This window comes from Tinamus guttatus, unplaced genomic scaffold (assembly GCF_059628265.1).
Source record: "Tinamus guttatus ecotype Peru unplaced genomic scaffold, ASM5962826v1 Tinamus_guttatus_pri_ptg000327l, whole genome shotgun sequence".
Classification (NCBI taxonomy): Eukaryota; Metazoa; Chordata; class Aves; order Tinamiformes; family Tinamidae; genus Tinamus; species Tinamus guttatus.
In genome coordinates this window covers 5,206,518-5,228,223 of record NW_028288861.1, presented here as the reverse complement: position 1 = coordinate 5,228,223, position 21,706 = coordinate 5,206,518, and the positions used below count along the sequence as shown (strand labels likewise).

Here is a 21,706-nt window from a genome sequence, read left to right as displayed (position 1 = left end):
GAAAAACATCCTCACAGAAGAGTTAGTTTTAAAATATCACACATGGGCAATAATTTCTCCCACTAAAGCCACACACACGCAATGTGTATATGCCCATACACACACAGATATATATATATATGCATGTATAATGAGGGATTTAATTTCCACTAGTCCAGCTGAAAACAAAGCACCTCCTTCTTAAGATTCAACGTTAGTTTTCCTACTTGGGGGGTGGGAGTGGAGGTGGGGGGCACTGTTAGAACTAATTTTGTGAGAAAAGAAAAATCAAAACTGCTATCCACAAAGATTCCTGAGATTCTTATGAACAGACTGTTTAAATGAAGAGCACTTTAATCAGTAGAGGAATCCTCACGTTTCTAATGTCTTGCTGTGCATTCTGCAGGTTATAGTAGCAGCTGGTAGAGGTCATATATCTTTTGTGAGCATCCCAAAAAGGCTCACTGCCAGACTGTTAAATTATGAATAAGCAATGAACAAAAGAATGCAGATATGGTGGTGACAAGATAATCCAAGCAAATTTATCTATGACAAATTTCACAGGATTAACAAATTACATTTACACAGAACAATAAAAATGTGGAAAAAAAATGATGAGCCTACTTTTCCCTCACAGCATTAAGAAAAAAAAAATCACCGTTCCAATGCATGTATTTACATTTAACTTTATCTAAAGTAAGACATTTATAGCATGCTGAAGACAATCAAGTAGCATTATTTCCTTCCAGCAAATACGCATATTGGGTTTATCTAATATAGCACATTATACCTACACTTTATAGTATACACGCATACATCTGCATGGAATACCTTTTAAAAGTTTTCCTCACAATCAGTACAGGCAGAAAAAAAATACAAAGCATTCTGATTTCACTTTTCACACAGAATATTCTGCCACACAATTAATAAGGACAATTTGCCCTTATTCATTAATTATTATTCAGGACAATTTTCCCTTATTCATTTTATCATTTTGCTTTTTTTCTTTTTGAACTAAATAAATAGCATAATATATGATAACTGCTACAAGAAAAAATAAGTCATCGGCAGGGCTTTAGTTACTTTTTTATGCGACAGTAACACAAAATCACTGAGCAACAATTAAAAAAAATCACCACTCCAAAAGGATTCTTAAACAATGAAAGAATTTAAATATTGTTTTTTTTCCAAGTATATATACGCAGTATTGTTAAATCATTTCTTCGGGGAGAAGAGGGGATTTGCAGTGTTTGCTACATCCTAGAGACTGTTGTTCTGATCTTTAGAAGTGATAGAAAAACAAAAATATTGAACAAACTTCTGTCAGAAAGAATGGAATAACAGTTTCCAAATGACAGTCCTATAGAAAAACATTTTTCTTTCTGTTAACAAAGAAATAAGAGCAAAGTCAGTTCCTCTTACTTTCCAAATTTGAGTGTAAATGGAGTGACTGATAAAAGAAATGGCATATATGTTTGAAAGATCTGGAATCTGCCTTATCTTTTCTAGCATTCCTTTCATTTGAAGTATGTATTTTCTGTCACCTCCATTTATTTTTGTTGTTTTTTTTACCTGAAATGGCTGTTTAGTAAAAATAAATCTTGAGTAAAAATTGGCCTTCTCAACTCATATATATCATTTACGTACCAAATGTATGTTCTCATTACACGACACTGTCTACAAATAGGAAACCTCACTATTAAAGTGAGCATCCAATTAATTAAGATACTTTAGTAAACTACTTGGATCCTTCAAACACTGCTACTTGAGTACCATTTATCTAGCTCATTCAGCCATTGAAAAAAATTACTTTCCTTCTGATTTTCCACAAGAAATACAAGTTTTGCTGTAAATCAGTGGCAGCTCGAAAGAATGAATAAATAAATCAGCCCAAAGCATATGTTTCTCTTTTTTATGTTCATATTTTATTTGTTACCTACCAAGAGAAAAGTTTTTTTTTTTTTAATAATGCATTTTTTTCAGAACCTCCCGTCCATACTATTAGTAATTTATGCAAAGGTGAAGCAAACATGCCAATCCCACTTCTAACCATACTCAGACAAATAAAATCAGCTACTTTTTTTGCAGCTGTCAAGGCTGAAGGAAAAGTACCACCGGCAGCAATTCTCTTTTTAAAGACTTTTTTTTTCTTTTTTAATCCCACTGCCAGTACTGCAAAGATTCAGTCACTCAGTGCTTTCTGTTGACCTCAACCTTGACCTAAGAAGACTGCCCGCTTACATTTTTTCCCCACAAAGTAACATATTCTGCCTCTCATCATCTCTAAGAAAAGACAGTTTTCTAACAAGCATTACTCTAAAATTTGGTGTCACACTTTTGCTAAATGAATTACAGGCTTGAAAGGACAACTGCGAATCACCTAACTCATATAAACCTGGGGTGTAAGTAAACTGCTTGTAAATGTCGATGTGACTTTCAAACACACAAGCAAGAGAAATAAAAAAAAATAAATAAAACCTCACAGTCATAACATTAATGTAATGGTTCTGTGCCTGAATTCAAGCAAAACTACAACCCTTTAGGATTTAATCCAAACTGGCTGTTCAAAGCCTATTCATCACTCAATAAAATTCAGTTTAAAAAAAATGTAATGTGTAATGAAGCCTATTCCATACACCTTATGGAGACGAAATTCCCAGGCAGGTATTTTAAAAGGAACTTATGGGATTTAGGTGCTCATATTTCCCTGAAATGCGTGTGTGTTGGATGCCTAAATCCAACAGGCTCATCGGAAAACCAAAGCCCCAGGGACTAGATTGCATTCATACATATTATCCAGACAATATCCCATAAGTTCGCTATATACATATGCAAACCTAAGATGCCTGCAGGTAGTGGAGCAGTACTTTTCCACTTAAATTATTTAACATAGTGTTAAATGTATGAACTTCTATTATATTTCAAGCTAACAGCTAATTTTAGGTTGCAATCAAGCTATTCTATGAAAGCACTTTATTTCAGTGGAAGCCTTGCCTGCAAAAGAAATGTATATCTCTCTAATGAAGGCAGTGTAATCTTTGAAAAAGAAGTCAAAATGGGGGCTGGAATTTTATTCCTAGTGCTAACATTGACATCTTCTGCCAGTTCTCAAAAATGTTTTCTGCCTTAACACTCTCATCGGTAAAACTCACGGAACAATGTTTACAGATCTTTTAAAGCACACTAACCTACATAAAGGAGTAACTTTGCAAAAATACTAAGTATTAATACTAATGTGTTCCTCAGACATTGTAAGCATCTGCAAATTTCCCAAGAACAGACAAAGGACAAGATATAATCAGAGGCTGAAAGTCCAAAATGCAACACAGAAAACAACTGAAAAACAGCCTACAACAAATCTTCAAAATGCTACCTTCAATAATCCATTTTAGGTTCTTCCTACATTTCACTTGTTCTTTAATGTGACTGACTCTTTCCTGCATGCGGGGTGCTGGGTGAGGGCCAATATAACTCACAGTATCTCGCTGCAGCAGACTGAGATCAGAGTCTTCTTGAGGTCTGCTTCATTTTTACTTGGGAATCTCAAAACTTCTGCATTTTTTAATAACATGCAGATGCAAAGTCCAGTTCTCCTCCCACCAACGCACATTCAAGTCAGCCATTGTCATCCCTCCGAGAAAAATAAAATCACATCTATTGAACTACATGGCAAAATATTTTTATCCTTGCTTTTATTTATTTACAGTAGTCTTTAATTATGTGTGTAGTTTCATTTGGAACCTTTTAAGATTAACGTACAATTTGAACTCAATATTCTTCCAAAGACAGGGTCCAGTCTTCCAAGTTAAAGATATAAATACTACTCTACCCTTGCCATACTTTTTTACCCTGTGTAATATACACACTATTATAGCACACAAAATTAATGAATATTTTTACTATACTAAGTTCTGTTCAAATCAACGGCACAACAGTCCTATTCATCTGACTAGGACTTTGTGTATTGCGAAACTAGCGCTCGTGCTAGCCACAGAACAATGCTCCAGTCATATAAGACAGGCCAGCACCCATTTTCTTCTTGCTATGGAACATCTTTTTATGCAGCAAAATGCAATATTATTACAAATTATTCTTATTATGCAAAGTTCTATTAAACAAGAAGTCACGCACCTCATTCACACTAATGGGACTTTGCATGTTAAAGATAACATGCAGCAAATATTATATAGGAAGAAATTGCCTCCTCTGAAAAAAATACAATTATTATGAAATGAAATTTCAAAACATTTCCTCTCATGGCCATAAATCTTTGGCAGCTTCTCCTTCTCCCTCTCTCTCTCTCTCAAAAAAAAAAAAAAAAAAAGAGAGACAAACATAAAACATAAATAAATATATAAATAAATGGGGGGGAGGCAGAAGAAAAGTCCTGACTATGCTGTCTAAAATTATCGTATGTTTAGAAAATTAAAAGCAAAAATAAAAATCCAGGCAGAACAAGCTTAATTTGATTCATTCTAAAACAACTTGAATAATGCTGAAATCTCATCTCACTCAAGGCACTGCTACATCTGCAAAAACTACTACTAGTAGCAATATAAAATGAATCTGATGACTGCATGTAAGATATACTCGTATCAGAAGAGGCTTCAGGAAAGAGTCTCACTACGTTAAACTCCAATAAACAATTACTTAATTGATATCAAATGAAATTCTGCTACATTTGTAAATGAGTTTCGTCTTAGCGACCTCCAAGGTAGCAGAATCAATGGGAACAGAATCAACCCCAGAATGAGAGCAAAAAGGTAACAGTGAGCTTTCGTGGTCAAGATCACATATTCAGAAATCTGATCTTAGAACGTATTTTCCAATAAAGAAGGTATCATTACAAAGACAGTTTTATGAAGCAAACATTTATTTAAACTAATCGTACTTTTTTGCAAAGCTCTCAATGAAACAAATGCCTAGAAAGATAAAAAGATTCTGCCTTTGTCAATTTACAGCAACTGTTTTACACCACTCAGGCAGTAAAATTCACATCTGGGCTGGCAACTTGTGTGCCAAGTTTCAAACAAATGTGATTTGAAACTGCCAATATATTAGACTCTGAAATTCAAGTGAGACACTAATAAAAGGAGACGGATGCTCACGATATATCCTGATATCCTCTTAGACATGCCTACAGTTCTCGGTGCTGCCGTAATTTGTTAACACAACTCTCTCATTACTTATAATATATTTATAACATAGGATTACTCCATAGTACCATTACATTAGTATAAAATTAGTTAACTGGCTATAAGTTTTTGCAAAGAAAAAATAGTTGTGCTGTAAAGAATGTAGAAAGAGTGCTGTAGACAAAACCTTGTTATTTAGAATCCCATTAGTTACTGAAAATGCCTAGTATAACTTTTGTTGATCAATACTCTCATGTAAGCTCTAAATAATGTATGATTCCAGCGGAGAAAAATGCAGCAAATCAAATATGGTGGGAGAATGTTTCAAATTATGAAGAGTAGTATGACTGTTAATCCATAAATCAGAAATCGGAAAGATTGTTGTAATGTGGGAGGGCTCTATTTAATAAAGGTCATTATAACTCCTGGCTCTAGAGCTATAAGATCTAATATCCTCTCTGGTAGCTCTATGATATGCCCATGCATTACTGTTCTTGTTGACAGTCTGTTGCCTTGGAAATATTTCATTATTTCAGTTTTTCCATTTGTAGACCCTTGGCCTTGTGATATGAAGGCCACCCTATTTCATATTTTCGATTATCATTTAAGCAATCTTCTGGAGCTATTTATATAAAAGCAAGTGTTAGACAATGCATATCATCATTTATCACTGCTATGTTTAAGCTCATGCTCTAGAAAGAAATGCCAGAATGAAGGTATTTTTTCTCTTTTACTTTAAACCAATAGTGCTCTGATACTATGATATGCTTTACAAAACAGGGCTGGCATGTCATATGCATGACACTTCTACACTTCTGTCTATTTAATTTTCTTGGTTACAGATCCACACAATTGAAAAATTCTAAGCTGCTACTGTAACTGTAAAAATTTGCAAACAGAGTTTAGTAGCAAATCAAACAAATTTACGGGTGTAACTTTTCAAGCATTTTTTCAAAATCTAAACAGGTTTTAAAAAAAGTTTTAAAATGATTCAAGTGTTTGCTTGCATTAAAGACTACTACCTTTTACATCTGTAACTGTTAACCCCTTGTTGGGAAAATGGACAATCAACCTAAACATCGTGGAACTGAAGACTAAACAAAGATGGTATACAAAATTAACGCACAGGATCTGCTTAATCTTGAGAACTGGTGAAGTAGTAACTAAGAATAAGAAACTCTGAACCCCTCTAGGTATCTAGCTCCTGCATTTCAAGTAGCTTGGTGGATGCAGCTGAAAGGATATGTAAAAAGATACATTAAATAAACAGTAACATGCAAGAATTCAGGGGCACATTACATAACTTCTAAGAAAATGTACAAGTATTTACTGAAGCACTGTCACATCTTTTCAAAAACTTTTTCTGAAGCAAGGGTAACTTGACTTTATTTCTGATACATTGTCTGCTTCGCCGCGTAATATTTATACTAAACTGTTCAGAGCATTGCAAAGAATGAAGCAATGAACAAAATGAAGCCTAAGGGCAAAAAATAACTGCTCGGACAACAGGCCAAGCTCATGGCTATTCACGTTCTAGGAATTTAGAGTACTTTTTTCCCCTGAAATGATTACTCCTCCCACTCCCTACAGGGAAAAACTACTCTGATCCAACCTTTAAAATGACAGCATCAGAGCTGAACAAGAAGATGCTATTAAAGGGCATTAAATTAAATACAGTATATCCTCCTACAACTTCAATCAGAATTTCAGACCAAGTGTTATTTAGTTCAGCTCTCAAGTGGAGCAGAATAACAAATCGCGCACTTTGATTTACCTTCTCCGAATGCCAAATGGAGACAGGTGATAAAGAAAGCACTCATGCACAGGCTATGAAGTTTCCCCTAGAAATTAATTCTATCTTCAAGATTCCTATCTCAGAGAAATTCCCAAAATGGCACACAAATATGCTTCTGCCGGAGAGATTACTGAAGCTATCCTGGCAAATACACTTAGTACTAATATAGTACCATTCGCAGAAAGGAGACAGCAGAAATCTGTGCTGGGGTGGGGGGGAAGGACTTATTGATACAAATTGTTTTTCCAACAAAGAACTCTACGGGAAGAAAAAGAGTGCGCTGATATAAGTGTTATTTACGCCACAAAAATGCCTATGCAGACACTGATGGGAGATTTTAAAAAATATTTATAGCCGAAGACAAAAAATCTGTAAGTTAAGTCATTGACTTCTGAGGATGCAGTGTTTTCCCATTATACCTATCTCCAAATTCTCCTACATATCAATATAGTTTTGTCAAAGTGCAACAGTTAATACTAATGCATCTAACACAGCTGCACTAACACTTTAGTGATGAATAGGAAATGTATGGTTTTCTGATACTGAGCAATCTGCTTCCTTATGAAAAAGTCTAGCTATTGAGATAAAGATCTGAGATTTTTTTGGAAATGATACGAGGAATGCTTATAGTATTGAAATGTATGTCTTAAATTAAGATTAAAATGAAATTGACTTCCTACACTTTATTTTTGTTTCATTTTTTCTCAGACCTACTTGCATTAAAAAATATAAACTCATACATGATCCAGCTACTTTTAAAAGCTGTCTAAATGTTAATTTTCATTTTCAAAACTAAGAACCTTTCTCCTCCCATACCCCCCAATTTCACTTGTAAAGCTGAAGAAGCGTGGCGTGGAGGGAGGGGGGGCGGGGAGAGAAAAAAAAGGGAAAATAAACCAGCAAGCTCCCCAAGCCCTTTGGGTGCTCCCCTCCGGGACACACATCGCACCGCGGTGCAGCACCGGAGCACCCAGCACTTTTGTAAGAACCACAAAGTAACATCGCATGAACTTGTACTCTCGCTTCCTACCAGTCACTTCTAGAAAGATTCACTTTACTCGAACAAATCCGCTACGGGCAATTCATGTCAGCGAGCGCGCAGATTAATAGCCCGCAGTCTCCCCCAGCGAAGTGCGCGGGGGCAGCCGCGCGAGCAGCACCGGGGGGGCGGCGGCCCCTTCCCGCCCGCGCTTCCCCCCCAGGCGGGGCTCCGCGCCCGGGCCCGCGCCGCCTCCGCGGGCGGGACGGCCTCGCCCGCGGCGACCCCCCCGTCCCTGTCCCCGGCTCCGGCCTAGCCGTGCTCGAACGGCACCGCCGGGGCCGCCGCTGCGCCGGGCCTGGCGCGGGGCCGCCGGGCGCGGGGGGGGGGGGGCCCTGCCGCCTCCCCACGCGCGTGCCCGCGCGCGCGCACCCCGCGCGCCGCGGCGCCCGGCCCCGCGCGGCTCCTGCGCGGCGCTGCCTGCGCGTGTGCGCGGCCGCGCGCGTGGGTGCGCGCCGCGGGTGCGCACGGGGGTGGGGGGACGCGCGGCGGGCGCCGGCGGGCACGGCCCCCCCCGCCATGGCAGCCGGCCCCGGCGGCGGCGGCGCAGCCCGGCGCTGCGGCGGCGGCTGCTGCAGGTTCAATAAAGAGAAAGTGTTACCGTTCTCGCCTGGAAGGATCCTGCTGAAAGCTTGGCTTGGTGGGCGCCATCTTCCTGGGCTTTTTTTTTTTTTTTTCCTCTCCTCTCTCTCCTCTCTCCCTTACTTTTCCCCCTGCTGATGTTGGTGTGTGTTGTGTGTCTAGCAGCGGCGGCAATGGCCCCGCTTAGCCTGGCAGGCTAAGGGAAAAGTACTGAGGCCGAAGCATCGCGGGCTCCCGCTCCTCCGCGCGCTCCTGCTGCAGGTTGCTTCGCTTCGCCCTCCTCGCTAGCGCTGCTGCTGCCGCCGTCCATAAGCCGAGGAGCGCAGGGAGCCGCGGCCCCGGCAGCCCCAGGGACATGGGCGGCCCGCGGCGGCGGCGGGAAGGAGCCGCGGCGCAGCCCCGGCGGGCAGCCCGGCCGCGGGCATCGCCCGGCAGGTGCGGCGCACACACAGCGGCACCCGCGCACACCCACGCCCGCGCGCACACACCCGCGGGGGGAGCGGGGGAGGGAAGGAGGGGAGTCAGGGATCTCCGGGCTTGACCGCTGGGAAAGTATTTCTGGGCATTTTCCAGCTGCTTCGCCGGCTCCGCCGCCGCTCTGCGTGCAGGGAACGCAGGCTCCGCTGCCGGCGCAACAACGCCACTCAGTTGCAGTTTCGCACACTTTCCTCCGCCGCAGCCCGCTCTTGTGAGCGCGGCTCCGCACGGCCCCACGCGCGGACGGGACGGGCCGCGGGTGCCTGTGCCCCCCTGTGACACTTGCTGCGAGCAGCGCGGGGTCCCCGCCGAATAAAGGGGGCGATGCTGGAAACGCCGCGAGCGCGGAATAAGGCGCTTTGTTGGGAGAGAGTGCAGCGCTCCACGCTGCTTTATTGGGGATTGTGAAACTAATCAAGAAATAAACGAGCGGGAAAGAGGAACCGCTCTCTTGATTGTTGCTTTCGGGTCACCCAGAAAAGCCGCGCGCAAAGAGCTTTTAGGCGAGGAGCCGCTCCTTGGCTAAAAGCTTCCCATCTCTAAGGTAACTTTGGGGCTGCCGTGGAAGTTCAGCTTTCCCGGGCCTGATCCGGCTCGCAGGGTGAAGTCCACCCGCTTCCCGCGGGAAAGGCGCGGCCCCGCGAGCCGCGCTGTTCGCTCCCGAGGAGCATTTCCACGGCCCCTGCCGAAACTGAGGAGCCGGCGGCGGTGGCTGGGGGACACGCGCCTCATCTGCGAGAGGAACCTGCGGGGGCAGAAGTTGGCAGAGCCCCTGGAAGTTGGGCCGCGGGCGCCCGGGCTGCCCCTTCCCCCGGGACGGAGGCGGCGCCGAGCGGCCCGCGGAGCAGCCGCGCATCGCGGCGCGGCCGCGGAGCCCCGCGCGGGGCGGGCGGCGCCGAGGGCGGGGGTTACGCCGCGGCGCTCGGCGGTGCCGGCTCAGGTGAGGCACGCGGGGCTCTAACGTTAAAGTCTCACGTGCCGTTTCCTTCCGGCAAAGCTGTGTCTTCGCCTCCCAAAAAAAAAAAAAAAAAAAAAAAAAAAAAAAAGTTAACAGGTGTCACCCCGGGTTGTGCCACAGCGTAACGAGGGGCCGGAGGCTGCTCTGTTTTCAGCGCTTCCAGGCAGCACGTAGAAAGATCGCTAAGCGCAAAGGACGCTGCTTTGGCGGTAATATATAGTTAGAATTTGGAAAAAGTGCAAAAATGTTTTCCAGTGTTGAGTTAGTGTGCCGGACACCCAGACTGCTGTGGATTCCTGTTAGTTAAAGTGCTTGAGTATCTGCTAAGCAATATTTGGATTAGAGGTGTTAGTAGTTTGTCAGAAGAATATCGCCTTTAGAACTTCTTCCTCATTACAGGCTGACAGAATCAAACTATTAAATGCGAAGTCCTAAAAAATTCGCATGCTGCCTTGTCTATATATTTCTGTTTAACTTAAAGTCTCCAGAGGTCTCTTTCATTTGTCTAAAAGCCAATCTGACATTTCTGACCCTTGACTTCCCCACTTCACAGACTAAACTATTGTGACTGCTGCCTGTACTTCCTCGTTAAAGTGTCCGTCAGCTTCCATTGTAATTTAAATATTTTATAAGTGACAAAAATCATACAGAAGCCATGAAAAAAATCTACTTTAATCTATCCTTTATAGCTCTCACATTCTTTATATATATACACACATATGCATATATATACATATATATATACATACATATATATATATAAGAAAGGTCGGTGTGTCTACTTGATTAAAATAAGACCTGTGTTCAGTTCTAAGTGTTCCTTATCTAAGAAAGTGCTTAGGCATCATCAGGGATTATTTCAGGAGTCTCAGTGCTCTATTATTTTTTTTCATTAAATAAAACCTCCAAAAGTTAACACCAAACATTTGCTATCCTGGACATCAAATGGAAAAAATACAATGATATGTTTTCCAAAACTAGAGGAAGCAACTCAAAGTTGCTGAACAACAAAACAGGCAATGATCGATTATCTAAAACTGGCTCCTGTAACAATTAAGTTTGAAATATTACGTTAAAACTTCCTGTGATTTTTCTTTTACGCTAGAGAGATATTTAGTTTGAATATTGATTATTATATTTTTTTCCTCAGTATTTAATGCGATATTGGGTAGCAGGATATTTGGACAGTGCCATTTTTATTGCTTTTAGAGAAATGTAAACGTTTTGTTCGGATTTCAGCCTACATTTGTCTGTTGTCAGTTACTTTTTTGAGAGCTCGGCTTCGGTTATCAAAGAGAAAAACTAACAGATTGAAACTTCAGGCTTTTGCATCGTAGAAGCACAAAGAAATGCCAGGTAATTAAGCGTCAGGTTAGTATCAGCACGTATCGATGAATTGTTAGGGGGGGATGAGGAAGGTCTTTAAACTTCATTATGACTTACTGCCAACTTTCTACGGTTTGCTTCCTAAAGGCGCTGCCTGTGAATTTCCTACATTTGCATTAGAATGCATTTAAGATGCAAAAATAACAGTGCTGAGCATACTTAGGCTTTCCAGCTATATTTCCCTGTAGTAACAGGTGACATGATAATACTGTTAAACTACAATGTGGAATTGCAAGTGTGCAACCCCAAGTGAAAATTATTCTCTTTCTTGGTTGAAAGCAAATTATCAATCAGCATACCATGATCAATTATCCCCCTGGCTGCCACACACTGGGATTTGCACAAGGCATTGACATTGAGAAATTCCTTTTTAGAAAGGATGAGCGGACGGGATCCCAAACTTCGCAGCGGCCAAGCTGAGCTGCCGGGGTCTCACTTTTTTTTTTTTTTTTTTTTTTTTTTGGCTATTGTTTCTTTCCAGCTCATCCAAGAGAAAAGTAGGGAGATTGTGTTTACTTCTCAGTGCATTTTAAAAGATGCTGTATTAAAAAAAAAAAAAAAAAGAAAAGAAAAGAAAAAAGAAAAGGGGGGGAAAGCCTCCCCTCCAGCCACCCCCCAAACAATCAAACAGCAAGGGAAAAAAAAAAAAAAAAGGAAAACAAAGAAACACAAAAGCACAAAGAAAAAGCAAGCAGGGGAGCCTCGCGAGGAGCCGCGCACCCCCTCCCCGCCGCCGCTCACCGTTGCTGGTAGGAGCTGATGCCCTGCACGTTTTGCGGGGTGCCGTTGGCCGCGGCGCCGGCTCGCCCCATGCCCGGCGCCGCGGGCACCCCCCCGGCCGCGCCGCCGGCCGCCGCCGCCGTCACCTGCACGCTGAAATCCGGGAAGATCCTGATCATCCCCGCGGCTCAGCACGCGGCGAGGCTGGGAGAAGAGGCGCAGCAGCAGCAGCAGCAGCAGCGGCGGCAGCGGCTCTCCCTCCGGCGGCTGCAGCAGCAGAGCCCGGCGCGCTGCAATCCCATTAGTGAGCGGCGGCCACTGCGAGTGAAGAAGGGCGCTTTGATGTGAGCTGCCGGGCTGAGATGCACAGAGGGGTTTGGGGGGGGTTGGGGCAAACGGGAGGGGGGGACTGGGCGGGGGGGGGATTTTACCGAATTGCAAACATGCAACGCCTGAAACCTGGAGGGGGATATCGGAGCTACCAAAAAAAAAAAAAAAAGGTATGCCTAATACCACTGGAGCTGTAGGTATAAGGAAAATCCAAGCTGAGGAGGGACGGGGAGGAGAGAGGGGGGCGCAATTACTTTAGCGGTGCAGTGAAAATGATGATCAGCAAATGTTGCCTTTTTTCCCTCCTCCTTTTCGTCCCTCCACTCCCCACCCTCCACCCAAAAAGCAAGGCTTAGAGGATTTCTCTGTCTCAATGAAGTAATAATAAAGGCGGCTGACCACAGCCTGGGCTAGCGCCAAGTGTGCGCGGGGGAGGGGGAGGAAGAGCCCCGCTCCCAGAGTCCTGAGGAGCAGAGGAAGAGTGCAGGATTGTTGCAGCGCAAGTTCTTGCTCTTGGTAACTTGCTTTTGCTCCCCCCCCCCCCTCCTTTTCTTTCTTCCTTTCTATGAAGGGACAGTTTTCACAAGCGAGGAAACGCGCCGCTTTTGTGCTACGGCAGAGTTTGCTCCCTCTTCCAGGGAAGTGACTCTCCTCCCCTCCTAGTGTGCAGCACTGTTATTGCGAGGCAAACTTGTAAGGTGTGCGGTGCGTGTGCGCGCACCGAGCCTTGCCGCCGCTTCCACGTATCAATCACAGCGCCGGGAGCGGCGCTAAAGCCCCTCGCCAAGGCAGCCCCGCAGCCCGGGGGCGGCTCGGCTCGGCTCGGCTCGGCTCGGCCCGGCCCGGCTCACATCGGTTCGGCCCGGCCGTGCCGCCCCCGCGTAGCCTCTGCTCACGGTGCGCGCGGGCGGACCTGCCCGCCGGGCCGCGGCGCTGCGCGGGCGTGGGGACCGCGCGCGGGAAGTTGGCGGGCGGGACCCCCCTCCCTTCCGAGGTGCGGAGGGGCCGCAGCCGCTGCGGGAGGCGCTGCCGCCGCGAGTCCGCGGTGACGGGCGCCGCCCGAGGCGGGGGCAGCCGCGGAGGGGCGGGAAGGGGCCCCCTCCCGCCAGAACGGTCCCGCGGCGGCTCCCCGCGCGAGGGCAGCCCCGACCCGCGGCCCCGCGCGGATGCTCGAGCTTGAACCGCGGAGTTCAGCGCGCGGGGAGAAGGAGCGTCGCCAGGCAGGGAGCCCCCCGGGTGCACCTTGCAGCGCGGCAGGAGCGCGGAGCGGCGTGGGACAGCGCGCAGGCTGCGCTCCGCGCGCGCCTCGCGCCCCCCAGGGCTGTGGCAGCCTCGCCGAGCGAGCAGATGTCCCAGTCTGTCCCCTCACCCCAAAGGCATCGTAACCTTTGCTGCCATAAGTCAGAGCTGTCACCTGGTCCCGGCCCTCCTTTTCCCATGCAATGTGTGCCTCCTGCAAGCAGAGCTCGGCTCGCAGGCTAACAATGTCCTCTTATCTTGACTTTTCTTCCCATCTCGGTGCCAAGCCAAATTAAGACACACCAACTTTATGTTAAAACAGAGAATGCATTCAAATCCTTTGTATTAAATAGCATCTGTGTTTGCATTCTGTTTTAATACAAAATGCTTTGGATTGCAGCTAATACCAGGAGATATGAAACTGGTTAGTCCCCACATGTTGCACATAAAAAGAATTCATAATGAGCATCTGTGGGATGTGGAATGGATCCCATGAGTTAGCTGAAGACCTCATAACGTAAGAGCTGAGAAGCCTAAGTGAATTATGACTCTCTTTCCTTGCAAGTAGGATTAATTTTCTATCCCACTTATATTCATTATCTATCCTGTTTATACTATAGGGACATCAATTGTTTGAGTGTTAAATATGAAGACTTTACAGAAACGTGTAGGTTAGATAGCTTGTGGAGAAATGGGGGGATGTTACTGCTAGGAAAAACATTATTCAAACTCCATGTTTGAAGACCGCATTAGATAAAGATGCTCACTTTTTTTTTTTTTTTAAGGACTGCAAATTCTGCTCTTTTCTCTTACAACATATTTAAAATGTAAGGTTTACAAAGTACCCTCCATCTGCCTGTGGCCCTCCCAGTGATGTCAATAGGAATTTTGCATGCAGATGAAGACCCGTATATGGCCTTTAGAGAGCAGGTCAATAAATGGCTGGAGGAATAATTAAAGACTTCTGAGCTGCTCCTTTCCTTTTTCTTACAATATAGTACAAGACTGGCATGAATATAGGCTGGGATACCACTCTAATTGGCTATGGAATAACACTGAAAGGAATTTAAATGTGGGCAGTAGCCATTTTCCAAATGATCAGTCCATTAGAGTAGTTTTGTCTGTCAATGTATGGCCAGGCAGTAGAGTGGATGTAATCATTTAGAAGTCCCCATCCATTGATTGTCACTCTCTACTCTGCAGTGGCAACTCTAACCAGATTTCCATGCTTCAAAGGGACAGCCCGGATAGAAAGCCTGCCTTTAGCCAAGCTTGCTTCAGCTTGTTCCTGCCTTTCACCAGTTTTCATCTACATGAGCAGAACCAGACCCCCGTGATATTTAATGGCTACCTGTATGGCTAATGCTTAATATCTTAATTTAACTGTTTATGTAACCAAAAAGCCTGTCCCTGTGTCTTTGCTCACACGAGTAGCCTCAGTGAATCTGTGGAACTATTGACAGATAGTTTTGTATGCTGTAGGACTAGCAGGATTCAAAGGTAGGTTTGTGAATGTCTGCAGAATACGGAAGCGTTTTCTTTTTCATAGCCCTTAAAATATACCAAATAAATAATGTTATAACTGAAGAACAGCCCATTTTGATTGTTCACATCTTTTTTTCTCCAAATTAATGAAACAATAGTAAAACACAGTAAGAGTTCCTGAGATTTGTATCTTATTTTGTCCATCAATGAAAATATCCATCATTAAGCTAATACTCTGTGCCATATTAAATAACGTGGCCCAATTCTCCTTGCTTTTCAGGAGTGAATTCACTGCTCTATGCTAGTTTAAATGAGAAGAGCAAGCCCTGTATTTTTAATTCAGTTTATTTCTTATTTTGGTCAGATTATTGACAGACTCTGGTGTCTGAATGACATACTTTTTGTCTAAATACTGCATACTACTGTAAGATATTCTGCAAGTTGCTTTAGTATTGATTGAGCTAAGAAATGTTCTGGTACAGTGCTGCTGTTTCCTTCAATGTACTGTAGATCCTTCTCAAGGCAAAAACATAGTAAAGATAAAAATTAAAAACACATGACAGTGTAATATAGTAGCATTTAATATTTATGCTTTACATATATCTATCTATCACAATTACATATATCTTTATTCTCGTTGCCAGTGTACTACTGTTCCTTTCTTTCACAGGTGAAAAAATATCTCTTCTCTGGAAATTCATTTCCATTTACTTAAAGTTAAATGGTTTGACTTTGAATTTTCATTATCTGCTGTTGGAAGGAGCTTGTGACAGGTAGGAGAGAGAATGCTACAAAGCTTCATTGTATCATCTAATTTTTGCTTCACTTTAGTCAGATATCATTTAGGTAGAGGGTAAAATACTATACGTAGAACAGGATAAGATAGAACAAAACAGAACAGAAATAAAATAAAATGAAAATAGGATATATAATGAATTACAGTAGAAAAATGCCTTTATCTTGAAGTGATTTTTTTTTTTTAGTTTTACTGATTCCTCACTAGTGAGAAAATTGAACTAATTTTGTATAAAAGGAATATGTCATAACAGGATATGGCATTTATCTTCCTCAGATAGGGGTGACCTCATCATTCACAAGTGGCGTAGCTATGAATGAGTAATCAGCCTCCCCACCCATTAACTGTAGATAAAGTCCACATCTTCTGTCTAAGTATTAAATATTCGATTTATTATTTTACAACTCCCCATCTTTAAAAGTGTCTGCTGTTGCTTGAGTTGCTGCTACAATATGTGCTACAATATGTGTTAGTGTGAAGCAAAAGGAGCTCCTCAAAAGGTGCCCTGTAATGAGAGTGAATGGGAGATGAGAAGGGAAGCAAAAATAACAGACGAGAAGGAAAGAAGACGGTAATGAGAGTGAATGGGAGATGAGAAGGGAAGCAAAAATAACAGAGGAGAAGGAAAGAAGACGGACCACGCAGGAAAAAAAAATGTGGGCAGAACAAGGATAGGGAAATTCTTTAACTGACCTGTATTACAAAAGCTTTATACTTTTATAACATACATGCAGTGAAAATATTTTTTCATATTAATACCACACATATATCAGCTACCTCATATCTCAAGTTATATTGCCAAAGTGATTCTCAAAGGAATTAATATATGTATAATGTGAGAGGAAATATATAGTTAGGAAATAATTTCTTTTCACTATTTATCAGCAGTGCACATTAGAGAAGAGCTGCAGTTAAAAAATACAGTTTCTTTCTGCAACTGTTGAGCATAACAAATTTTTCCTTCAAGTGATGTCATGTGCTGCATTTTGTTTTCATTCCTTTGTAAAACCAATGAGTGCAGTTTAAAGAAAATATTTGGAGTTTAATTTTAAATCAAAAAGAACTGGCTGTTCATCTATGTAGAGAGCAAAACAAAGAAAGACTACCTCTAAATAGAACATGAAGTCAGGAAAAAAGACCATCAAAACTTAAATATGAAGCACTCGAATGCTTTCCATCTTTAGAAATCCTTGACGTACTTGGGGCTGGAAGAGCAGGGAAAGTTTTTTGTTGTTGTTGTTTTTGGTTTTTTTTTCCCTGAAAGGTTGCCCTGGGAATGAAGGGCAAGGTTAAGGTAGCTCCCTCCCCCCATATATTCAAAGGCAAAGCAAGCACAGAGCAAGATAGAAGGAGAGTGCCTGGGGAAAGTAGCATCACTATCGAAATCATAAAAGATGTATAAGGACATCAGTGAAAGAACTAGAAAAACTATTAGACGAAGGCCCTACAGGGCTCTCCCGATGGCTCAGCGATTAGCACACCGCACTGCCACTGCGAAACCGCTGCCACAGTCCGAGGCTCTTCCTGACATCTTGCTCATTGGCACTGGCAGCTGAGGGTGCAGACACAGTGTGGGAAGGACGAGACGTTGCCCGCAAGCCCAAAGGGCACCACGCTAACCAGCGGAGCTGCTTCAGGGAGGAGCATCAGTCTTCTCCGTTGTCATCTTGCCTAATTCCCTGCTTGCTTGGAAGTGGAGGAGCTGCCCTGGCCTAGGACAGCTGATTTTCCCAGGCTAGGGCAGCTGCATTATGGTTATTTTTTTTTCTTGTGTTGTAGCCTTTGCTCTGGCCAGAAATTTTAGTTACTGGTCAGCACCAGAGCATTCCCAAAACACTGATCTCTCACAAATTGTCCAGCTGCTCCAGTAGAAGATCAAAGGACAACCATATAGTTTCTCCAGACTCTATCTGCTACTGCAACGAGCATGTAACTCACATGTTCTCTGATATTAGTCCAGACAGTTTTTAACACCTCAGTACCCATTTCCCACCTCCTTAAAATCAGTGTTGCATGTCCAAAATAAGATAATCTGATTTTTGTTGGCATCAGATTAGGGTCATGGAGACCATAACTAAATTCTGCTGCTGCTTCCACCACAAAAAACAAACAAACAAACAAACAAAAAAACCCATACCTCCTAGTCTGATAAGAAGCTTAGTTCAAGGAAATGGAAAAAAAATCACATAGGTGCTTTTTTTTTTAATCTCAGGGGTTTCTAAATATCTTTCATATCTCACACTATGCCCTCACCACATTCAGATTTTGGGGCTGGTAATCTCCCTTGTTCCCGCTTGCCCATAAAATGAGCAACTTTTAAAGGATTCATCAGGATACTTTCCCTTTTTTATTTATTTAATCTTTATTTTCAGCCTGTGTCGGTGTTCCCACAACAAAATAATTTGCAGAAGCAGCTGTGGGTGTCTCCTGGAAAGATAGTATCAATCGGCAGCCTAATATTTTTCTGTGCACCCAGAGGAGGGTTCTTATCCTTTCCCTTAGTGAATAGTGCTTCCCTTCCAATGCAGAAGAACAGAAACCACACACGCTCTGTTTCTCTTAAGTCTTTTTTGATGAATAAATCAGAGTGAATTACACACCCAGGCTATAAAGAACAGAGCTCCCTGCCTGAGCTCTTTGAGACAAGCCTAGCACAGTCCAACATAGCCCCTGTCTCTCTTTGGTGCGACTGCTGAGTCATGCAGCAGCGAACATGAGACAGCAAAATTGGCAGGACTACCTGTTCAGGCCGTTGCTCCTCTGCACCGCGCGCTGGAAAACGCTGCTCAGCCCCCAGCGCGGTAAGTGACAGAGCTGGCACCTCTCAGCCACAGGGGTGGTCACCATCGGGCTGGGTCCCTGCAGCCGTGCTGCTCCCCGGTGTCTTTGCTCTCTGCTAACAGCAACGTCGTGTTTTTCACCAGAGACAACAGCACATTGTGTCCGGCGTGGCAGCGTCCCAGGTGGGCAGCCATGGAGAGCTGCAGTTTCTGAAACGTCATGCGTACACAGGAGTCAGAAATAAAGACTTTGATCATTGGGCCCTGTGTTATTCCAAAAAAGAATCAGATCTTTCTCCCTAGGAAGTGTATGTGTCAAGGACTTTAATGCAGGGTAGCCTTTCAAAGCACAGATCCTTGCCCAGGCACAGGAGTCTGTAACAGAGCACCATTCTTATTTACAGTTATTTATTATTTCTGTGTCGGTTCTCACTATAAAGAAGCCGTGAAAGTCCAAATCCCCTCCACTTTTTTTTTTTTTTTTTTAATTAATCAAGCAATTCAAGTACTGAGCTTATTCATAAGAGGCCTTCAAAGTTTATACACATTTCAAATCTTATTTTTTCACTTTCAGGCAACTTCTCTGTTGTTTAAAAGAAAACAAACTAACTTTTCTGAAGTATTTATAAATGGGCTATTAAGAAGTTCAAAAACATAGTTTAATTCACTTCCAAGTTAGACCTACTTCCACATTGCTTCTATTTCTGTCACTCCTCCCATACTATAATAATCAGTTAGAAGAACTGAACATATGTGACATGTAGCGCCCAGCCAAGTAGCCTTAATTTTCACTCTAGAATTTTCTTTCTTGAGGCTTTCATTCTGACAAGAGAGGAAAATGATCTGAGATTTTTTTCTTCTATGGCGAGCTAGACCTTTATTTTCCACAGGTAGGCTAGTTCACAGTCTGGTCATAAATTGCACCAAATTCAGAACACACTGAACTCCATCTCTAAGAGTCAATTCCTTTTTGTTCTTTGGTCATAAGTCTTGTCACCCTCTTAAAGTGTATTTTCATTATCAGAAAGTAGTCTGGACAGTAATTTCTGCCTAAATAAAGTTGATGACTTTACTGTATTCACTGGAAATTACCCAAAAAAAGGCTACCTAACGTTTTTCTTTTTATTGCCAGATGGATCATACTCTTTCATTTTTATAGAGATGAATGAACAACATAGAAAATGTCTCTGTGACTTTTGAGGCTCACTGTTAGGAATGGGCAGTGTATTGGATGAAAAACTTCTGGACGCTCTGAAGGAAGTCAGACACGCATTAGTACCCTTAACTATGCAATTTAGCCATTATTTTCTTGTTTAAAAAGTTTGATGCATTATAAGTTTCAATGCCTTTTTATAATGGTCCGTTATGCAATATACAGATGTATAGGCTATGTATATATATATATATACAAATTCCATTAGGTCAAAATAAACTGAACAGGTTTTACTGTACTTTTATTTTCACACCCCTCCATACCAGTGATCTAACGTAGAAGAAAAAGGAAGGGAATTCCTACAGCCAAACTTTCATTTCTTTTGACATAGGTCCTTTATCTGAGAGACAACCTCCTACAGGCTTTCAGCTATATTTCATTTAATATAGATTTGGCCTTTTCAGGCTAGAACAAGAAGAAATATCAGAGAGTTCATACGAATAGATGTTATAATAACAGCAACATCTGCACAATAGCAATGTTTATTTTTAGCTGCTACTTTCCAGTTTCTGCAACAATTTTCTGGAAGAAATGTTTGTTACGAAGTGTGTGCTATCATGAGAAGTTTCATCATTAAAAACTGGCTTAATTTAGCTGGACTAATCAATATTTATTCCCTAAATAATTAAGTCTACATAGATAAATATACATACAGGTAAAATTAATTTAAGTCTTTTGGGCAATTATTGCTACCAGATAGCAATAATTCTTCCATTATTCAAATACAATCACTGAATTCATTTTGAAAAAAAAATAAAATCTTGTCTTAAAAACATTTCTAATATTCCATTTTATTTTCTGTACTGTCAGTCAGTAACACGGATTTTCTTTGCATCCAGTCCTTCAGTATATGCTAGCCAGATATAGTGACTAGATTTATCTGGATTATACTACTATGTATTACTCTTTTTGAAGCAGAACTTTTGATTCTAATGAGTTTCATTCAGCTGTTGTCAGCTTATGGAGAAGTACAAGGGGTGAAGTTCTGCATAATAAAGAAGACATTATACGCAAAAAAAGTCTTGAATTAATAAAATGACTAAAGTTGATATATCAAACACTCAAAATAGAAAAAACAAGATTAAGATTTTTCTTGAACTCACTGTACATCTTACACTTTTCATGGTGTACGTTAATAACATATACTTGAAAGTTTGCATACCTGAAGATACAGAAATGATTCAGTTTAAATAAAAATTGTTCTTAACTTTGAGAATGTCATTATTACATGCCCTTACTATTTCCACTAACATTACTTTTTTGTGCATTTTTTTTCTGAGGGAGAGGCCATGAGTGGGAATAGCCAAAAATAATTTGACTGCTGAGCGACTGTAAGCTCTTGAAACCTGTTGTTATAATAGATGATGGTTAGCATTGCAAATCATTCTGTCTTCCTTTTACTTTTAAGTCCCAGTATCTCTAATACATGTGTACATTCTTTCTTAGTTGAACACACATGGCTGGAGTCAGACCACACAACTTACAGAGTTTATAAATTTTGCTATCTTCACTGTTAGTTAGAAAGTCTTTAAAAAGAACTCCTTATTAAAGTTTTCTGGAAAAAAAATGTGAACATAAAGGAAAAAATACCGCATGCATGTACAAATTGCTAACCTGAATATGCCCTTATGACTAGTGAACAACACCTCTTCAGATTCGGACTGGATTTTAGTATTGCACATTTTAGCACACCCACGTGCCATTCCATAATCTAAAACATACAACTTAACATGGTCCTGGAAATGGATGCCTATTGATTCATTATTAGGTTCAGTTATGATGCTGTAAGATG

At 42.2% G+C, this 21,706-nt stretch overlaps 1 protein-coding gene across 2 annotated transcripts in view; it reads right to left on the bottom strand.

The window, feature by feature from the left end:
* Positions 1-8,904, bottom strand: part of NPAS3 (neuronal PAS domain protein 3) — a 565,719-nt gene extending 556,815 nt beyond the window's left edge. For both annotated transcript variants that reach the window (XM_088529242.1, XM_088529243.1), the window contains exon 1: positions 8,550-8,904. In XM_088529242.1, coding sequence (XP_088385368.1) covers positions 8,550-8,599 — 50 coding nt within the window. In that variant the 5' untranslated portion in view covers positions 8,600-8,904. The remainder of the gene's footprint in view (positions 1-8,549) is intronic.
* Between the last annotated feature and the right edge of the window lie 12,802 nt (positions 8,905-21,706).